General features: G+C 37.2%; 1 protein-coding gene across 3 annotated transcripts in view; it reads left to right on the top strand.

The window, feature by feature from the left end:
• The window catches only part of Exoc2 (exocyst complex component 2), a 173,988-nt gene extending 156,633 nt beyond the window's left edge, over window positions 1–17,355 (top strand). For all 3 annotated transcript variants that reach the window (XM_048348507.1, XM_048348510.1, XM_048348509.1), the window contains 5 exons: window positions 2,023–2,078; window positions 4,683–4,805; window positions 10,764–10,825; window positions 13,820–13,879; window positions 16,216–17,355. In XM_048348507.1, coding sequence (XP_048204464.1) covers window positions 2,023–2,078; window positions 4,683–4,805; window positions 10,764–10,825; window positions 13,820–13,879; window positions 16,216–16,309 — 395 coding nt within the window. In that variant the 3' untranslated portion in view covers window positions 16,310–17,355. The remainder of the gene's footprint in view (window positions 1–2,022; window positions 2,079–4,682; window positions 4,806–10,763; window positions 10,826–13,819; window positions 13,880–16,215) is intronic.
• Window positions 17,356–19,922: the final 2,567 nt, after the last annotated feature.

Genomic DNA, 19,922 nt, shown 5'->3' with positions numbered 1-19,922 from the left:
TGTCCGGCCAGAGGACACACCCATGAGCTGTACAGCAGCAGGAAACTAGTTCGGGGAACCTCTCTAGGGTAACTCATCTAACATGAAGAAAGCTGCTCTGGTCTCCTAATTAGTTTTACTTTCACTTATAGCATATTATATAGGCCCCTTATGTTCTTCTGTCCTCCCAAATAAGGCTTATTCCCTTGCAGTTTCTCTTTTCTCAGAAAGGACAGTTCATATCTGTCTTATATTTATAACTCTTCACTCAGAATTTTCAAGTTCCAATGACCATTATTATAAATGTCCAAAGATATAATTACCCCCTCAGAAGAAACAGAGTATACTTACTTATATATTGTCGTATGTGGCAGAATCCAAAGCCAGTTGTATATTTAGACTCTGAAGATACCCATTCAAAAACTTGATTATATTTCATGGTCTGTTCTCAAGTTTTCCTAACTAAGCAAGAGGAGAGGCAACACTCTAAGAGAAGTCTATGCTTAATAGTGTATTTATGCGGGGCTGGGGATATGGCCTAGTGGCAAGAGTGCTTGCCTCGTATACATGAGGCCCTGGGTTCAATTCCCCAGCACCACATATACAGAAAATGGCCAGAAGGGGCGCTGTGGCTCAAGTGGCAGAGTGCTAGCCTTGAGCAAAAAGAAGCCAGGGACAGTGCTCAGGCTCTGAGTCCAAGCCACAGGACTGGCCAAAAAATAATAATAATAATAGTGTATTTATGCAAGTATCCATGGTTTTGCAGTGTCACATTTTCTCAGTTGTTGCAAATAAAGGCATTTTTTGCAAAAATAGCATTTTAAAAAATTTTCCATGCGAAATATTGGTGATAGAACACTAATGGAGCCCTGGTATTCACAGATCAAAAGGAGGCAAGCATTGATTGCTCCTTTCATCCTCTGCAATGTAACCATTGTTACAACTATTTGACAGAGAAGATGACCAAACCTCAGGCCTTCTTTCCCAAATTCACAGCTTGTAGGTGTTGAAACTGGGTTTGCTTGGAAAGTGTGGCCTCAGACCCAGTTTCCATGCATCTTCTGGGTGCTCTTGAGTGAAGGCATGCTCATTGCTTCTGGAGCTATAATCTAGAATATTTTATTTTGTACAATGTTTAACTTGCTTTACAGAATCAAATCAGCGTGTGTTTCTGAGAGATTTTTCTTCACAGTGATACCTTTGGATCAAAAATTGTCATTCTAGGGCTGGGGATATAGCCTAGTGGCAAGAGTGCCTGCCTCGGATACATGAGGCCCTAGGTTCGATTCCCCAGCACCACATATACAGAAAACGGCCAGAAGCGGCGCTGTGGCTCAAGTGGCAGAGTGCTAGCCTTGAGCGGGAAGAAGCCAGGGACAGTGCTCAGGCCCTGAGTCCAAGGCTCAGGACTGGCCAAAAAAAAAAAAAAATTGTCATTCTACATAATAACTTGGCTTTTACCTTTGGAAGTAATAGGCTATGATAATATATATATATATTGCCAGTCCTGGGACTTGGACTCAGGGCATGAACACTGTCCCTGGCTTCGTTTTGCTCAAGGCTAGCACTCTACCTCTTAAGCCAAAGCTTCACTTCTAGCTTTTTCTGTTTATATGGTGCTGAAGAATCGAACCCAGGACTTGGTGCATGCCAGGCAAGCACTATACCACTAAGCCACATTCCCAGCCCATCTAATGTATATTTTACAAAGTATTGTTAAAAATCATCCTGTTCATTGAGTTTGTCTGCAATTAGTCAACTAACCTTAAGAATAAAATCAAAAATGCTTTTCTGTATCTTCATGCATATGTGACCAGTAGTTTACAGTCAGCATATAAGGATAGAAATGAAAAAGTGAAAGAAAATTCCTCAGTCTTTCAACCATTTGATTCTCAGAAGGAAGCAGATGCTGCTGCTGCTGCTGCTTTCTGCTTCTCCCCACTCAGGACATCTTGAGGCTCAGCACAGCCTGTGCTGATGCCAGCAGGAGAGGCTGGCTCTTCTCTCACTAAATACCTTTTTCTTCCCCCATCTCCATTTCAGGTGTCAGAAATTACTTAAAAGAAGCTTTAGTGAATATAATTGCTGTGCACGCAGAGGTAAGCTGTTATTAGATGTTCCTAAGAAAAATGGATAACTAAAAAAGAAAAAAAGGGAGGAAAAAAGACAAAGTTGATTACTGTCCCCTGCTTCAGAACTGACAAGTTTTTTTTTCTTTTTTCTCCATGCATTTTTATTGTTATTATAAAGGTGATGTACAGATGGGTTACAGTTACATAAGTCAGATAAAGAGTACATTTCTTTTTGAACAATGTCACCCCTTTCCTTGCTCTCTCCCAATTTTTCCCTCCCATTCCCATGTAGTTGTATAGTTCATTTTCAGCATTTTGATTTTTTTGGTCTGGTTTGTTCACATATCTGTCTTTGAGAGGGTAACTGGGGAGGTGGACACAGAAATGGTGGGACAAAGTGTTAACAGATGCAGCAGTGATTCTCATTAGACACTGTACATGGGTTTTTTTTTCTTGTTCTGATAATTAAATTCAATAATATGTGGAATGTACTAAGAAAATAGAATGGAAGGAGGTTTTTCCTCTGAAGAATGTAAATTTTTATCTTGGAAATTTTATTACCCATTTTTAGCCAGGATACAAATAAGCTTTGGTGTCTCTTTCCTGTTGAGTATTACTGTGGGGATTCCAGAAAAGGTAGAAACTTATTGGAAAGAGAAGCTTTCAGGGCAGCTGAAATAAAAAGAAGTAAATGCATAATTTCCTATCAGTAGTATTGGCTTAGGAACTTGTTGATGTTGCTACATCCGGTTTCTGCATAGATTTGTTCTCCCTGAAGCATTATCAACTGAAGCTTCATGCTAACATCTTTACTGAACATCCTGGGAAGATGACTCTTCTTGGGAACATTAAGCTGCCATTATGGGTACCACAGCTACCAACCACTCTCACCACAATGATGACCCATTTTCACCCAGTGATTTAAGTCCATTACATTGCTTTGCCAACACTTAACCCACAGATTGATGGGAAGCCAGATAAAATAGGGCAGAACGAAGCTGTCATCATTAAGTAATTACTATTTTTGCCTAAATACCTCTTCAGCTTATGTTCCAGATAGGGACCTCTAGGCTTATCCTGCTCTTCCATCCAGGGACACTGAGACCATAGTGGTAAACTGAAAAAGCATAGACAGATAAGCTAAAGAGCAGAGTGACCAAAGATAGTAAAAAATTGCCACCTATTTCCTAAGTTGAAATGATTCGAGCACAACTATATTTAATATGCTGAAATTTACATTTCTTAGTAAAAAGGAAATAAATTTCTTTATAAAATGGTTTTATGTCATTTATCTCCATAGACCTCTTTATAATTAGGAATATTCTTTAATTGTGGCTTTTATCAGGACTATAAAAATGCTGGTATTGTTAAAATCAGAGCATACTTGAAATAATCAGTGGTGGAACATTTCTGCTGCATTTGGGCAGTAGCTTTGTTGATTAGCATTAAGACAGATTAGCTTATGGCCATTGTCAGTAACCTGAGATTATTTATAAATATCTGGCTTTCAAGTCCCTTTTAGTTTAGCTCAATGACTAAAAGTATCATTGTACTCTTAATGTTTGCCATATGGTCTTAAATTGCCAGAAATTTTTTGAACAATCCAGTTATGTTGGGGTTGATAGTAAGATTTAGTTAATGCTAGTGATGCACTCCAAAGCGGGGAAAAAAGCAAAAGCTAAAAAGAAAGTATCATTTACTTTAGGTTATAAATCAGGAGAGTAAAATGTTTTGGTAAGTCTCCATGTATACTATAGGTTATAAATCAGGAGAGTAAAATGTTTTGGTAAGTCTCCATGTATACTATCTCTTAATTTGAAAGTGTTAAATGTTAAAGCTTGAAAATAATGTTTTGTGTCAAATAAATAAATGGAAATATTGTATTTAGTATAGCATGAAACTAGAGACCTTTTCCAGTACAGAGTAGCAGTCTCAATGTGAAGGGCTTTGTCATATTCTAAGGACAGTCTGACACAAGTTTTTTGTTGTTGTTTTTAAGAGACAAAGTCTCACTTTGTTGGTCAGGCTAGCTTCAAGCTCTAGGGCTCAGCTAATCCCCTTGCTCCAAGTTCCTAAGTATCTTGGATGTCCAGTATGTACCATTTTGCCCTCACCAACTCAGTATTTTTCTTAATTGTGGCAAAATAACTATCTGGAATATATTTTTCTAATCTCTTCATTAGAAACTATATTTCCTTTGAGAGGATAATATGAGGAAATCTTCAAAACAATGTTCACTTTGTCAACATCAACAGTATCTTTCAGAATTGTATTTTAATGTGCTTTTAAAGAAAGTTTTGTCACTAATCAGTTAATATAATTGAAATATATACATATATATGTTTTTCTTTCATTCATAACTTTGGTCTTTTTAAAACATGACTGAGAAAAATCTACATACAAGTTTCTTTTATGTTGCTTTTTTTTCAAATTTTTATTATCAAACTGATGTACAGAGAGGTTACAGTATCATACATTAGGCTTTGGATACATTTCTTGTACTGTTTGTTACCTTGTCCCTCATACTATGTTACTTGTTTTTAATAAATTCAAGGAAACTTAAAGTTCAGGTATGATTTTTCTTAAATCCCCATAATAAACTGTTTCTTTTTATTTTAAACCTTGCATCAGGTGTTCACTATTTCCAAAGAATTGGTGCCACGGGTCCTGTCTAAGGTGGTGGAAGCAGTTTCTGAAGAGCTGAGTCGACTGATGCAGTGTGTCTCATCCTTCAGCAAAAATGGAGCATTACAGGTGGCAAAATTATTCAAATCTGTGCCAGATTTTTATTTTTATTTAAAATATGTGAGTGTATTTTATCTATTATTTAACAAAGTACAGACTAGTTTTTGTTTTTAGGGCAGACATATATCATATTTCTTGTGTGAGCCATACCCACAATGTTCTAGCATTTCTATTCCAGACTTAAAAGTAAAGTAAAACCATAGTCTTTTAAAAATTATCTAAATGCAGATTCTTTCGATAACATTGTGATTTTTTAATGTTCTAATGTACTACTATATTCAATTTCACAGGAAATTTCCCAGTCTTCCCACACACATAGGAAATTTGTAATGACTTCAGTAAATCTCGCCAGAGCTTTGAATGGAATGTACATTTAAAACACCAATAGCTGTCTCGTTGTACTCATATTCCACTAGACTATATCCTAGTTACTTAAATTATGTATTATAATAAAACTTTTTAGACCAGTTGATTCTTAGTACACATGTAAAGTGAACTGGTAAGAACCTAGGTGTATAGGCAAATGAAAGAGCAACTTCCTTCCTGTGAGCTTTCTGTATACAAGGAACATTGGGATTATGTATTAAAAAATGAGGGGGTTGGCACTCTGGAAAGCAATATAGAGGTTCCTCATAAGAATAAACATAGAGCTCCCCTATGACCCAGCAATCCCACTCCTAGACATTTACCCAAACTGTCACAAACAAGGCAATACTAAACCTACCAGTACAACCATGTTCATCACACCATTATTTGTCATAGCTAAAATATGGAACCACCAGTTGCCCTTCAGTAGATGAATGGATCAAGAAAATGTGATATGTATACATAATGGAATTCTATGCTTCCATCAGAAAGGACACTGCCCCATTCCAAAGGAAGTGGAAAGACTTGGGAAAAAATCACATTGAGTATAGTAAGCCAGCCCCAAGGAAACACAGGCTTCATGGTTTCCCTCATTAGTAATAATTAGTATATGTCTAGGATAGACCTAACAGAAGCTCACAGTAATGTACATATGACCACATAAAATGATGCTAAGCAAAATGAACTCCAAGATATGAAAACAAGAGGTTTTTTGTTTGGGTTTGTGTTTTTAATGTACTGTATGAAATTATTTGTTTTCCTTCTTTTTTTTTCTTTTGGTTTATCCCAAGTCATCACTGTTTTTAATTTTGGTACCCTATGCCTTGTATATATGTTTACCTGATTGGGGAAAGGGAAGGGAAATCACCAAATGGTGAGACAAAGGACAAATGGTGAACCAGTGCAACAGCAATACTCACAGGTTACGATGTTGAAAATGAACATTACAACCTGAGGGGGGAGGTAAAATGGGAGAAAATGAGAGAGAGGGTAACAGTGTTCAACAAGATATGTACTAATTTCCTTACTTAAAAACTTTTTTTTTTTTTAATGTGGTTGGAGGCTTTACCACAGTGATTGAAAGAATTGCCCAGGACTCTGGCTGCCCACCTTCCCCAGATAACACTTGCAGCCTTAAATAAAATTTTTATAAAAATTCAAAACAAAGGGCTGGGAATGTGGCTTAGTAGTAGAATAGCATGCATGAAGCCCTGGGTTCGATTCCTTAGCAGTACATAAACAGAAAACGCCAGAAGTGGGGCTGTGGCTGAAGAGGTAGAGTATTAGCCTTGAGCACAAAGAAACCAGGGACAATGCCCAGGCCCTGAGTCTTGGGGCCTCACCCCAAGACTGGCAAAAAGGAAGAAAGGGAAGGAGAGAGGGGGAAAGGAAGAGCAAGGGAAGGAAGAAAACGATTTATAAGAATACTAAGGCAGTCTTTATTCAAAATAGCCCAAACTGCAAACCCTCCAATTATCCATAAATAAAATAAACTGCCATATAGTCATCTAAGCAAATGTTCTTCGCTATTAAATAGGACAAACTAATGAGGATATGGATGGATCTTGGGAACTTCATACCACATGAAGGAAGCTTTTCACAAAATGTACATGTGCTGTGTAAATTCATGCATGCAACTTCTAGTATGAGCAACTACTCTGGTAGCAAACATAAAATAGTAGTTCCTTTTAGGTGCCTGGTGTTAACTAGAAAGTGTATAAAGAAGTTCCATATCTTGATATGGGTTTCCACCACATAGGTATGGTGCACTGGCTAAAGCACTCATAGCAGACCTTGAGACGTGGCAGTTGTGTGAAATGTAACTGCTAAAGAAAAAGAAAAAAACTAAGGCCAACCATAGTGGCACCCACTTGTAATCCCAGCTGCTTGGGAGGCAGAGATAAGAGGTTTGTGATTTGAGGCTAGGACAAGGACAAAGTTAGCAAGAACCTTCTCAAAACCAAGACAAATATCCCAGCTATAGGAGATAGAGGTAAAAGAATCATTTAGAGGCTCTCCTAGGCAGTGACATACTATATGAAAACAAAGAAAAGCAAAAGTACTGGGGCTATGGCTCAAGTGGTAGGTTCCCTTACCTAGCAGGAGTGAAGCCACTACTGCCAAAAGAAAAGGCACAACTGGCACATAGTCTACTCTAGTTAATATGTAGGCTGAAATTTTCTAATACCAAAACACTGCGTGACAGAATGGTGATAGTTATGTGACAAGTTCAAGTGAATATTAATCATGAAGCCTATGAGTATTTACTGTCAAATTATTCAAAGTCAATATGTTGGAAATTTTTCATAGTAAAACATTGGAAAAGAAAAGGAATAGGGAGCATTGTTATTTAGTTAGAAGGAAATCTGTTACAAAAACTTAAGCTACATTTCCATTTGCCAGCAAATTTTTTAAACTTATCAACACTTTGATGTTATATATTAAGTTGAAAGGTTGTAATTATTCTGATGGTCTCATCACTGAAGATGAGTAGTATACATTTTGTAATAGTGAAGCTAAATGAAAAGGAGGTTGCTATAGCAACCTTGGCCATTCACACTCTTTTTGCATTACCACTGCAACTCATTTACCTATTAGGCTAAATCCCTTAGACCTAGTAGGCAGAGATTGGGAAGAGATACAGACTTAAAGTAGAGTCTACTTGTTGTACAATATCAGGAGTGTTTTTAATACTGTCTAAACTGAAGTCTGCAATATTCGGAACCCCCTTGGGGACTGTTTTGAAAATGTTTGTTTGAGTCTGAACTCCTACTTTGACCTGTTCCTGTTGATAATGACTGTTAGAACCCCCTTCTCTAGCACAGGTATCTGAGAGTGTCTACCGGTTCATATTTGTCACTTACCAAAGTGCCAGTCTCCAGAACTTTCTGAGAGCACATGGAGTGGGGAAGGCCAGGGCATTTAGTGATTTTAGCTGCTCTTTTAGTTTGACATTTGCTGACTTACAGTTTATATGTAAACTATTTTATAATTGGCAAAATTCATAGTTTACTTGAGATACCTTAGCACTGATTGAATAAAATTAATTCATATGAAGATTAGTTTTATAGCTATTTAATCTGCCTTCCAAAATATTCAACTAAAAGTTTTACCTTATTTTTCTGTTTGGTATTCTCCTGTTATATGAGTTTTTACCTTTACAAGAACATATACAACAGAAACTGAAATTATCATAAATAACTTTCAAATTATAAATTATTTTAGGTTTCTAAATTGTAAAACTGAAGCCAAGCACCTGCTTTCAAAACTGAAGGTCCCTGAATAAACTGATACAAATCAACTTTATCTAGATTGTTTATATAATTTCTAATTAACTGATATATAAAAAACTAGTTGTGCCTTTTGGTCAGTTTCTTATGTTCATGTGCTCCTAAGAATAGGATAGTTTAGCCTGAGGATAGCAGTTCAAAACCAGCCTGGGCAGGAAAGTCCATGAGACACTTATTTCCATTTAACCACCAGAAAACCGCAAGTGGAGCTGTGGTTCAAGTGGTAGAGTGCTACCCTTAAGCAGAAGAGTTCAGGGACAGCACCCAGACCCAGAGCTCAAGCCCTACAAAAAAAAGAATAGGGCAATTTGTGTAAGTACTCTCCAGCCCATTACTCTTACCACAGGTACCCATGTCAGGGAATACAGTAAATGGGTGCAGATCTTAACCATATGTTGCTCTTCTGGATGTCAGGTCACATTTCTTTCTTTTTTTAAAATTCATTCTTTTATTCATTTGGTACCAGGACTAGAGCTTGAACTCAAGGCCTGGGCACTCTCTCTCTTAGTTCTTTCACTCAAGGCTGATGCTGTTACATGAGCCATGCCTCCATTTCCAGCTTTTTGATGATTAGAGATAAAAGAGTTTCATGAACTTTTCTACCTGGGCTACCTTCAAACCATGATCCGCAGATGTCAGCCTTATATGTAGCTGGGATTACAAGCATGAGCTACCTGTGCCTAGCTAGTCACATTCCTTCAACTCACATGGAAAGGAAGTTTTAGATTTGTTTTTTTAATGAAAATTTATGACATGTACTTCACACTTTTTACTGCAGTATACGAAGTACACAATTCAGTGGTGTTTACTATATCCACAAAATTGCCCAGTCATTACTATAATCAATCTTTAGAAACATCCTATCCACCTAAAAAGAACCCCAACCCCATTAGCATTCACATCTGCCATTTCCTTTCAACCACTTCCCACTACAACCAACAGCTGGCTGTTAACTCTGTGACTTATCTATTCTGAAGTTTTAATGTAAATAGAACCATACAAATCTGGTCTTTTGTGGTCTTGGTGTGGTACTTGGTGTGGTACTTCCAAATTCCACCATGTTATGCCTTGTACTAGTACCACAAGCATGCTTTATTTATAGATTTATTACATGTGGTTTCGACCATGCGTGGTCAAAAAAATCAAAAGAAATTTCAAAAACAAAAAATTTTAATTCCTGTGTTCCCCTTGTGTTTGTTACTCAGTTGAAGTGGAGAAGATCTTAGTCAATCCCATGTTATCTTTAGTTGTGCTTAAATTCTAAGTGCTTCCCAACCCTGAGTTTTGTGAAAATCTGTCTCCTGAAAAGCAAATTGTACTCCAAAAGCAATGTAAAGGTTGGTTAACTTAAATGATAAAGTAATATTTTAAGATTTGTTGAAAGAAATCATGTCTTTAGTGGAAGTTGGGTGACATCATTGGGAAAATAACGTTAATGAAACATTTATTCAGTACTGAACTTTGAACATCCTGAACATTTGCAGTTTTTCTTCAGTGTTGGTCTCCTTTTAACCCATGGATATCAAGGGTGTATTGTGCTATATTCTTTTATATAAATAATATTCTGTGCAATATATGCATGTATATGTGTGTATATGTATGTATATAGTATATACTATACTATATATATACTATATATATACTATATATATACTATATAGCGTATATATATGATATATAGTGTGTATATACTATATATACTATATACATACATATACTATACTATATATACTATATATAATATACTATATATACTATATAGTATATGTGCTATATATATACTATATGTATAATATATAGTATATATATACTATATACTTTATAGTATATACTATATAGTATATATAGTATATATACTATACTATATATATACTATATATAGTATAGTATATATACTATATAGTATAGTACTATATACTTTATAGTATATATATGCTATATATACTTAAGTGTCTCCTTTCTCCTCGAGCAAGATTAAAAATTTAAATGAAATTAAAAAGGCAAATTACTAGTTACATAGTAAATACAGATTGTTGGGAAAGCATTATACCATTTGTCCTTCTCATAGTAATATTTGTAGTCTCTGCTATATATAGTCTTACTTGACTACAAGTTAATTTTGAGTAAAGGGAGATTTTCTCATAGCTGATATCATTGAACTCTTGTTTGAAAGTCTATTCCAACCAGGGTGGTATGTGCCCACCCCATTCTATAACTATTAAGCTAGAAAGTGCTCCACTCTGTCCTTGTGTACATTTGATAATGGACACATTTTCACATTTTTCTTTGATACCTCTTTTCTGGTCTTCAGGCGAGACTTGAAATCTGCGCTCTGAGGGACACAGTGGCCATTTACCTGACACCTGAAAGCAAGTAAGTACCATATACTCCTGGTCTGAGTATTCTAGGAAAATGCTTTTTTTACTGTATTGTAAAGGTAAGAAACCGGAACAGATGCTCATAAATTTGTCTTGTGATAAAGTTGATAGTTTACACAAGTTTACAATAAGCAAGGACTCTCAAGGTTACTTCTTGTTTTTATTCACTATTAACCTTAGTCTTCTAAATAATGTGGGAGTATTATGTATTTCCTTTAAAAAAAGAAAGACAAAAAGAATTGAGTGGTAGTTTGTTCATAGCAAACTAGAAGGGTAGTTCAAATGTTGTAAATATCAGAATGAAAGGAAACCTTGTGGTTTCTCTTCAAAATTTAGTAGTGGAAATTTGCTGATAATTTTAGCTGTTTTGAATGAAAGTCAGGATTTCCTATCATTGAAATATCAGTAGGTGAAGTGAAATAGAATTACTATTTGCCTGTATAAAATTGTTTACCACATTTACCGTATCTCCCAGAAAATACTGGGTTATATTGTTAGTGTGCCTGAGAAGCAAGCACTTGTATACTTACAAATAGGACACCCTGCAGTATATTTCATCATTTCTAGCACTTGGTAACATGGTTTATATCATCATTCTTACCATCATTATTATTCTTTAAATACTTCTTAAAATATTTTCTTCATAAATGAACTATGTTTGTCATTCCTATTTCTCATGGCTTACAAGAAACCATTTCCACATGGCTTCCACATTTCTCATTTATACATACCTTTTCAAGCCATGCAGGGGACAGGAAGCCCCTGTTCACAGCTTCTTGGTATACGTACCTGTTTCCCTCATGAAGCCTGAGTCCCTCAGCTGTAAAAGGAAGACAATTCAGATTGTATCCTTTATCCAAATGTCTGTTGGATTTCACGGTGTTTTGTTGGGTTTTGTTTTGGTTTTTTTTTTGAGTATTTGTAATACATGATGATATGTTTAGGAGAAGGAGCCCGTGTGTATGTAAAATTTCTTCATGTTTCATCCACATCTTAATTTTGTGTTTGGTATGGAACTTTCCACTTGTGATATCATATTATGTTCAAATAGTTTCAGGTTTTGAAGCATACCAAATTCAGACTCTCAGATTAGAGATGGACTAACCAAAGCAATTTTAAGGAGATTAAATAACAAAACATGTCAAGTCACCCTCTAAAACCATAAGTTTAGAATCTTGGTCTTCAACTTCATTGCCACTCTTGTCATAATGAACATAAAGAACAATGTAGCATCATATTTCTTCTGATTAATCAAGAAAAGCTTTATAACACCCAAGGCCTAATATATGAAACTGTAACCTCTCTGTACATCACTCTGACAATAAATAAGAAAAAAAGAAAAGCTTTATAACAAAGTAGTGTTAGAGCTATTGGTAGTATTCCCCCACCTTAAAACCTAGGAGAACTGACGGCATATGGAAAGCAACCAAGTATTCCACATGCCCTGGTCCCCACACATTCCCTGCCTCTCGCAGAGACAACCAAAATACACCTGTGCCCATTTTCACAACTGTTGACACTTTACATTCTTTTTACTTTATTCTATTATATCAGCCCCTAGATAAAAAAATATTGTTCAAAATTTCATTTCCTACTAGATTGATATGGTGTTTTTACAGTATAGACATCTTAGTTGTCACACCTATAATCCTAGCTACTCAGGAGGCTAAGATCTGAGGATTATGGTTAAAAGCCAGCCTGGGCAGGAAAATCTTTGACACTCTTAGCTCCAGTTAACCACCAGAAAACTAGGAAGTGGTGCTGTAGCTCCAAGTGTTAGAGCACTAACCTTGAGCAAAAGAGCTCAGGGACCATACTGAAGCTTTGAGTTCAAGCCCCACAACTGACAGAAAAAAAAAGAAAGAAAATTCAAAACTTCTCTATAGTAAACAGGATGAGTTATTATCAAATAGTCTCTCCTAATGTGTTTTTCATTTGGTTCCATAATTTTTCTGATACTATGTACTAAAGTGAATCACATAAAAAAAGAAGTGGTCTTTGGGGTTTGGGGTTTTGTTTTTGTTTTTGTTTTTGGTCAGTGTGGGGCTTGAACTCAGGACCTGGACACCATCTGAGCCTCTTTGTACACAAGGCTAGTGCTCTCCCGCTTGACCCACAGCTCCTCTTGGTCTTTGAATTCTTTGCTTTTACTTCTTTTATACAAAGAAATGAAATCTCATTTCCTAGGAATTTTAAATATAATAGTTAAATCCCAAAAGACCATAGTAGATTATTGCAAAAACATCTTTCTATCGGGGCTGGGAATGTGGCTTAGTGGTAGAGTGCTCGCCTTGCATGGACGAAGCCCTGGGTTCAGTTCCTCAGCACCACATGAACAGAAAAAGCCAGAAGTGGCGCTGTGGCTCAAGTGGTAGAGTGCTAGCCTTGAGCAAAAAGAAGCCAGGGACAGTGCTCAGACCATGAGTCCAAGCCCCAGGACTGGCAAAAAATAAAATAAAAACAAAAAAAAATCTTTCTATAAATGAGACTTTATTTGTGTCAACACTATAAGCATCCTTATATGTAAGAATACAATACCATAATAAGACTAGAATATTATACTGTATTTATTCTGCTATATACATTCCTATGTGTAGATACCCATTCCTATTTAGTTTCCTTCCTCTCCTGCCAGTTGCTTTTTCTATGTGTTTTTTTTTAAAAAAAAAAAGAAAAAAAAAGAATTAAACACATTTACACAAACACACCTCTTTCCCAGTAACATCCTTTCATTCAAGTCACATTTCACTTCCTATCTGATTCTGTCTGGTCCTAACTTTCAAAGGCTGTCTGCCTTACCATAGCCTTACTTTTACTTTTACTTTTTTGCTGTTTTTCACTTTTACTTTTTCTCAGATTACTATTTGATAAATTGGCTTATATTGTTTCTTTCTATTTAAAATGTGCTTTATAATTGTTTTAGTGATCCTCATTAGTAATTATAAGCTGGGAACAGCTGGCCTGAATGTCACCACTTTTTGTCTTCTAGGTCTAGTTTTAAGCAGGCTTTGGAAGCCCTGCCTCAGCTCGCAAGCGGAGCAGATAAAAAGTAAGTGCTTAGTGCTGCCCTCAGAAGCCAACTAGGTGGGTTGAATAAGGTTTTGTTTTCTTTTTATTTTTTCCTTAAAAAGAATTTTAAAAGTAGCAATGTGTCTGGCTTCTCAATATAATATTTTCCAAATTTGACTTTAACCTCATTTATAGTAATTAGAATGTGCCTATAAATCTACAAGTAAATACAACGGATGGTAAAAGACAAAAAAATTATACCTGGACATGATAAATAAAACAGGACTCTAAACATTCACACAGTGAGGCCAAAGGAGGATATTCTTAGGAGAAGATCACACAGACATATAAAATGATGGTTATCAAAATGAACTCCAAGAAATGGAAATGAGAATTTTTTTGTTTTAATTTTGGTACCTTTGTCTTGTTCATCTGTTAGGAGAAAGTAAGGAGGAGCACAAGAATGGTGGGGCAAAACGTGAACAAACGCGGCAGTGATACTCACTAGATACCATGTTGAAAATGAACTGTACAACTTGAGGGGGCAGAAGGACAGAAGGGAAAAAAACTAGGAGAAAAGGAGGGAAGAAGTGACATGTTCAAAATGAAATGTACTCAGAAATGTACTCATTACCTGACTTATGTAACCATAAGTCCAGTGTATATCACTCCTACAGTAGAAATAAAAAATAAATAAAATAAAAGTAGCAGTGACTTCTGTTTAAGGAGGGATGATACTTTTAAAAAAATCTGGCTTCTATATTTTAGTAGGTCACATAAAAAGAACAGGTCTCAGTGATTGTTTTAACTAGCCCAGTGATGTACATTTTTTCCTTGGCAAAATATGAAGTATTAAGAAAGAATCATTTTGCACAGATAAGCCTGTATACTCTTCACTACTGCCATACTAATTATCTCACCCTGCATTTACACTTAATTTCAACCTACATTAAAATTTGACTGTTCATGTAACAAGAAATTTTGACCTGAGAGAAAATTGAGACCAAGCAAATTAAAGGCCCAGTCTGGCCTCAGCTGTGGTTGTAGAAACCCTGCTGCTTTTTGCTTCTCCATCAAGCATATCTGAAGTCTTCCCACACTTGCATGTGATTAATCCATCCACATATAAGTGCTTAAGAGTACTGTGGGAAAACCATAGCCCTCAGCTCCCTGCCCTAGAAGAGGCGAATGTTGTGGGAACCCACAGATCAGAGAGGTCCTGAGGATGACTCATGAGAGGAAGTAACCAATGGTACTGAGAGGACTGGGATCAGGAGAAGGAGGAGCAGACCACATTTCAGGGGGTGGAGTATCCTGTCTTCTGGTGTGGAGCTGTTTTATTCTGTATGTGTTTGTCAGCATCCACAGAACTGGCCAAAGAGTGAGTACCTGTGGCTTACACCAGTAACCCTAGCTACTCAAGAGTGAGATCTAAGGATTGTGACTCAAAGCCATCCCAGGCAGGCAGAAAAGTACATGAGACCCTCATCTCCAATTAACCAATAAAAACCCAGGCTGAAAGTGTGGCCCAAGTGGTAGAGTATAAGCTGAGAAAAAAAGCTGAACAAGAGTTCAAGCCCTAGTATGGCACTGCACACACACACATACACACACACTCACATGCACACACACAATGAAGTTTAATACTCACTAGTGTTTCAGAATAAACTGTTAAAAGAATAAGCCCAAGTATACTCCCATTTTTGGAAGGTCTCAATATAAAGGAAGAAGACAAGAAGGAAATTTAAAATATAGACATAGGGGCTGGGAATACAGCCTAGTGGTAGAGTGTTTGCCTCGTATACATGAAGCCCTGGGTTCGATTCTTCAACACCACATATATGGAAAAAGCCAGAAGTGGCACTGTGGCTCAAGTGGTAGAGTGCTAGCCTTGAGCAAAAAGAAGCCAGGGACAGTGCGCAGACCCTGAGTTCAGTCCCCAGGACTGGCAAAAAAATAATAAAATATAGACATAGATTTGTATACTAAGAAATTCCTTTTCTTTTTTTTTTTGTCAATCCTGGGGCTTGAACTCTGGGCCTAGGTGCTTTCCTTGAGCTCCTTTCACTTTTTCTGTGATTAATTGGAGGTAAGAGTCTCATGCCCAGGCTGGCTTTGAACTGTGATCCTCAGATCTCAACCTTCTGAGTAGCTAAGATTATAGGTGTGAGCCACTGGCACCTGGAAGAAATTCCTTTTTACCAGCATCTTTGATATCTGTTTTATTGAGCTAAGAACCCATAGATATTGACGTTTTCAGCTTCATTCGAAAGCAGCAGGCAGAAGGCAATGCTGAGCAGCCAGCTCCCTGCCTGTTGGCTTAGTTGCTAGGGCACTTTCCCTGCCAGGCCATAAAACAATGTCTCTGCCCTGCAGGCTACTGGAAGAGCTGCTGAACAAGTTTAAGAGCAGCATGCACTTGCAACTCACCTGCTTCCAAGCTGCGTCTTCTACCATGATGAAAACATAAATACCTGCAAAAGGAGAACAGTTCAGAAAGATAGCAAGTATAAGGCTTCACTCTTCCTAAGTGTCCTAAAGGTACTGGTGAATAAAGCACTCCATTTCCAATCCTTCCACCACCCAAACTGGTAGCAATACTGGCATATGTTTAATTTGAACCAAAATGATCCTATTTGAAATATCCAAGCTTTTTGTTGTTGTTGTTTTGGGCCATTCAATCCAGTCCAGTAGGGTTTTTCTCTTATCTGAGTGCTCCATGGGGAGAGCTGCAGGAGGGACTTCTTGAAGGAGTACATTATGGAAGTGGTACATGATGACTGAAAGTGTTCCTTAAGCATCTCATTTATTAGGATGGAATGTCTTCAGTTTCCAGTAGAGGAAGGGATTCTGAAAGCTTCATTTAGGTGTCTGAGTTTTTTGCTCTGGATTCTGTTATCATTTTTCCAAGTACAATTGTAGCTTTTTGTTCTCACTCACTCTTGATATGTGTCACTTGTCTGTACTATGGCTCCCCAAGGAGGACTTGCATGTTACCTGTGTACAATGTAGATGCCAGAGGCTGGGTCACACTCCTAAGCCCTGCTAAAGTGATACAGTCTTCAGAGTGGCCTAAAACCATAAGCAAGGCCCACGGGGGCGGCTAGCATTCCTGCTGTTGCTGGGTGCTCCTCCTCTGGCAGCTTACTTTCTCTCCACTTCTTATGCTTTGAGGTGTCTTGCTCTACAGCTGGAAGAATGTTACTTTGGCACCATCAGTTGATGAATCTTTTATAAATGTGTTTGATGAAGCCATTAAGCAGTATGCATAATACTGTTTCCCCTAAGTGTATTAACCATTGTATCTAGCTAACTATGAATTAAATTACAAAACTGCAATCCTGGATGTTCATATTGTTTTAATGTCTGATATATCACATTCAGCCAATCAAGAATTTGTCTTCCCCATAAGATATAACTCGACTCCCTAAGTATCTTTAACATTTTCATTAGCTATATAACTGTTTGTATGTCTAATTTTAACACTCCAAATAAATACTTCTGTTTTGGATTAAACTATATTTGTTGTGTCATTGTTAAACAGCATTTGTCAAGTTTCCTACTGATTCTATTGGGGGGGGGGCGGCTCACCCTGTGTACCATATTACCTCATTTGAGCCTCATAACAGCATAGGACAATCTCACAGGCTAGGCCAACTCCTGCGTTCATTTAGCAGATGAGATGTGATGGTGGAGTGATGGTGACTTCTGAGGATGCAGGACTTGTGCTTATACTCACAGCCTCTGGCTTTCCTGACTCCTAACCTCATCACTGCTCACTTCTTCTTCCCAGATAAACACTTTCTGCCATCCTTCCACTGGAAACACAACTCAAGGAAAGCACATTGCCAGGGATTAACAACCTCCAGCAACATAGCAACAGGCAGGTGCTTTAATGGCTAAGAGAATGGTGTGTAGTGGCATAAAAACCCCACATGCAAATGAAGGAGTTCAAGGACTGATCTTCCAACAAGTCATGGGTACTTCTTGGAAGAAGGGGATTTCAAGAGCCACTTCAGTTATAGAAGATGAGTTTATGGTGAAATGGAGCTGGAGAAACATGGCATGCATTAGAAAAAGGTTGAAAGGAGAACTAGGCTTTGGAGCAGGTTTCACAAAAGTAGGTGAGAAGAAGGAAGAGGATGGAGGACTTCAAGGTGCTCTCGTCTGCAAGTAGTATCCAAGTCTGTGTGGGTCAGCATGGCTTTGTATTAGTTTGCTACTTTGGCTCACTTTGAATGCTAAGGAACTACTAGAAATAGTGTGGTTTTACTAAGACTTTCTGTATCAGTGTACCTTGAAAGTGGCATGTTCTAGAAATGATGTGGTCATTGCAAAGCAAGCATCATTGCTGTAGGCACTGCTCACTGACTCATTTCCCTTGTCTCTTAGCTTTGCATGGAGTTCTTTTCTTAGAGAATGAATTTTAACAACAGTTTTGTACAAGGTACTGCATTTGTTTCTGCACTGAACAAGTAATATGACATTTGGTAATTGAACTAGAATGTTGTAATGTCTTTTTAAAATGTTAAAATTTCATTTTTAAAAATGTTATTAGCTTAATTTTACAAAGGGTTTCATTGTGATGTTTGTAACATTCATATAATGTATGTTGATCAAATCCATCCCAACTATATTTCTTTTCTTAATCCTCTTGTCTTCTACCAAAAAGTATAAATTTCAATTCGCTTTTAAAATCAAGATTAGGTTCCTAAAACAATTAGCATAATTAAAATTAATTTATATGCTTAAAGTAATTACATACAACTATAGACTGAAACTCACATTTTTTTCATTGAATACCAATATATAAGAATGTCCATTTCATAGATTTTCTTGAATGTTTTCAGATATGTTTTTGGGAGACATTTTTATATCTGGAAAGGTAATAAATACATAACAATAAACATTGTTTGAATGGGACATTTTGATTATTTCTTCTCAGTTTTGCCAATAAAATCAGCCAGTAAAGCTGCCTTCCTCCTGCTCATAAATCCTTAGTCAAACAAGTACTCGAGCCAGTCCTGTTATCCTCAGCCTTCCAGCCATGGCCGGTAGGTGCTCCACTGGTTGTGTTGAGATCATTGTGATAATGTAAAACCATATTCTTGTTTACATGCCTACAACCCCTGTCACAAGGCCACTACCTGAACCCTAACTGCCAAAGAAGTCTTCAGAGGTTTGTCTTTTTGTGGAGGTGGGAAGAAAAGTAGGAAAGAAATAGAATCATGGGATCACAAGGAAAGAGTAACATTTACAGTAAGAAAAGGCAATCAGCAAAGCCAAAGGATAGATATGTCAGAAGTCTGAGTACTGATAAATAGTATCTTTGCATTAGGAAATTATACATTGACCAAAGGAGAAGGAACCCAAGAAACATGCTGCTGTGAGGAGAGTTACTTTTCCTCAAGAGATAGAATTCTCTGCAACAAAAATCTTAAGGTTAAGCTGGGTGCCAATGGCTTGTGCTTGTAATCCTAGGTACTCGGGAGGCAGAGATCACAGTTCAAGCCCTAGGACCCGCACTAAAAAGAAGAGCTGGGCACTGGTGGCTCAAGCTTGTAATCCTAGCTACACATGAGGCTGAGATCTGAGCATTGTGGTTCAAAGCCAACAGGATTCTTATCTCCAATTAACCACCAGAAAATTAGAAGTGGCGCTGTGACTCCAAGTGGTAGAACACTAGCCTTGAGCTGAAGAGCTTTGGAACAGCGTCCAGGGCTAGAGTTCAAGCCCCATGACAAACAAAAAGAAAAAGAGAGAAGTCTCTCCCATGGGTGCCTATATCCTGTGTTCTTTTCTACTGGAATGTTACGTGTGCTCATTCTCAGTTGCTTAGTGAGTTTCAACATAGATATCAGTGGATCTTGGAATCAGTTCTCACCTTCTAGGTACAGATGTCCAGTAGCCTTGGAGTAGTTTTCTGTGACTTTGTGGATTGTGTAAAGGAGTCATTGGGCCACATTGGGGTGGGAACTCAAGGTCTAGCCCAACAGCTTGTACTGAATACCAGTATATTTGGGAAATAGTTACTGAACATAACGGACAAATTGTGTTAGTAGATTTACTTGCCAAATAATTGT

This window comes from Perognathus longimembris, chromosome 6 (genome assembly GCF_023159225.1).
Source record: "Perognathus longimembris pacificus isolate PPM17 chromosome 6, ASM2315922v1, whole genome shotgun sequence".
Lineage (NCBI taxonomy): Eukaryota > Metazoa > Chordata > Mammalia > Rodentia > Heteromyidae > Perognathus > Perognathus longimembris.
The sequence above is the reverse complement of the archived record's forward strand: the minus strand, read 5'-3'. Positions and strand labels throughout refer to the sequence as shown.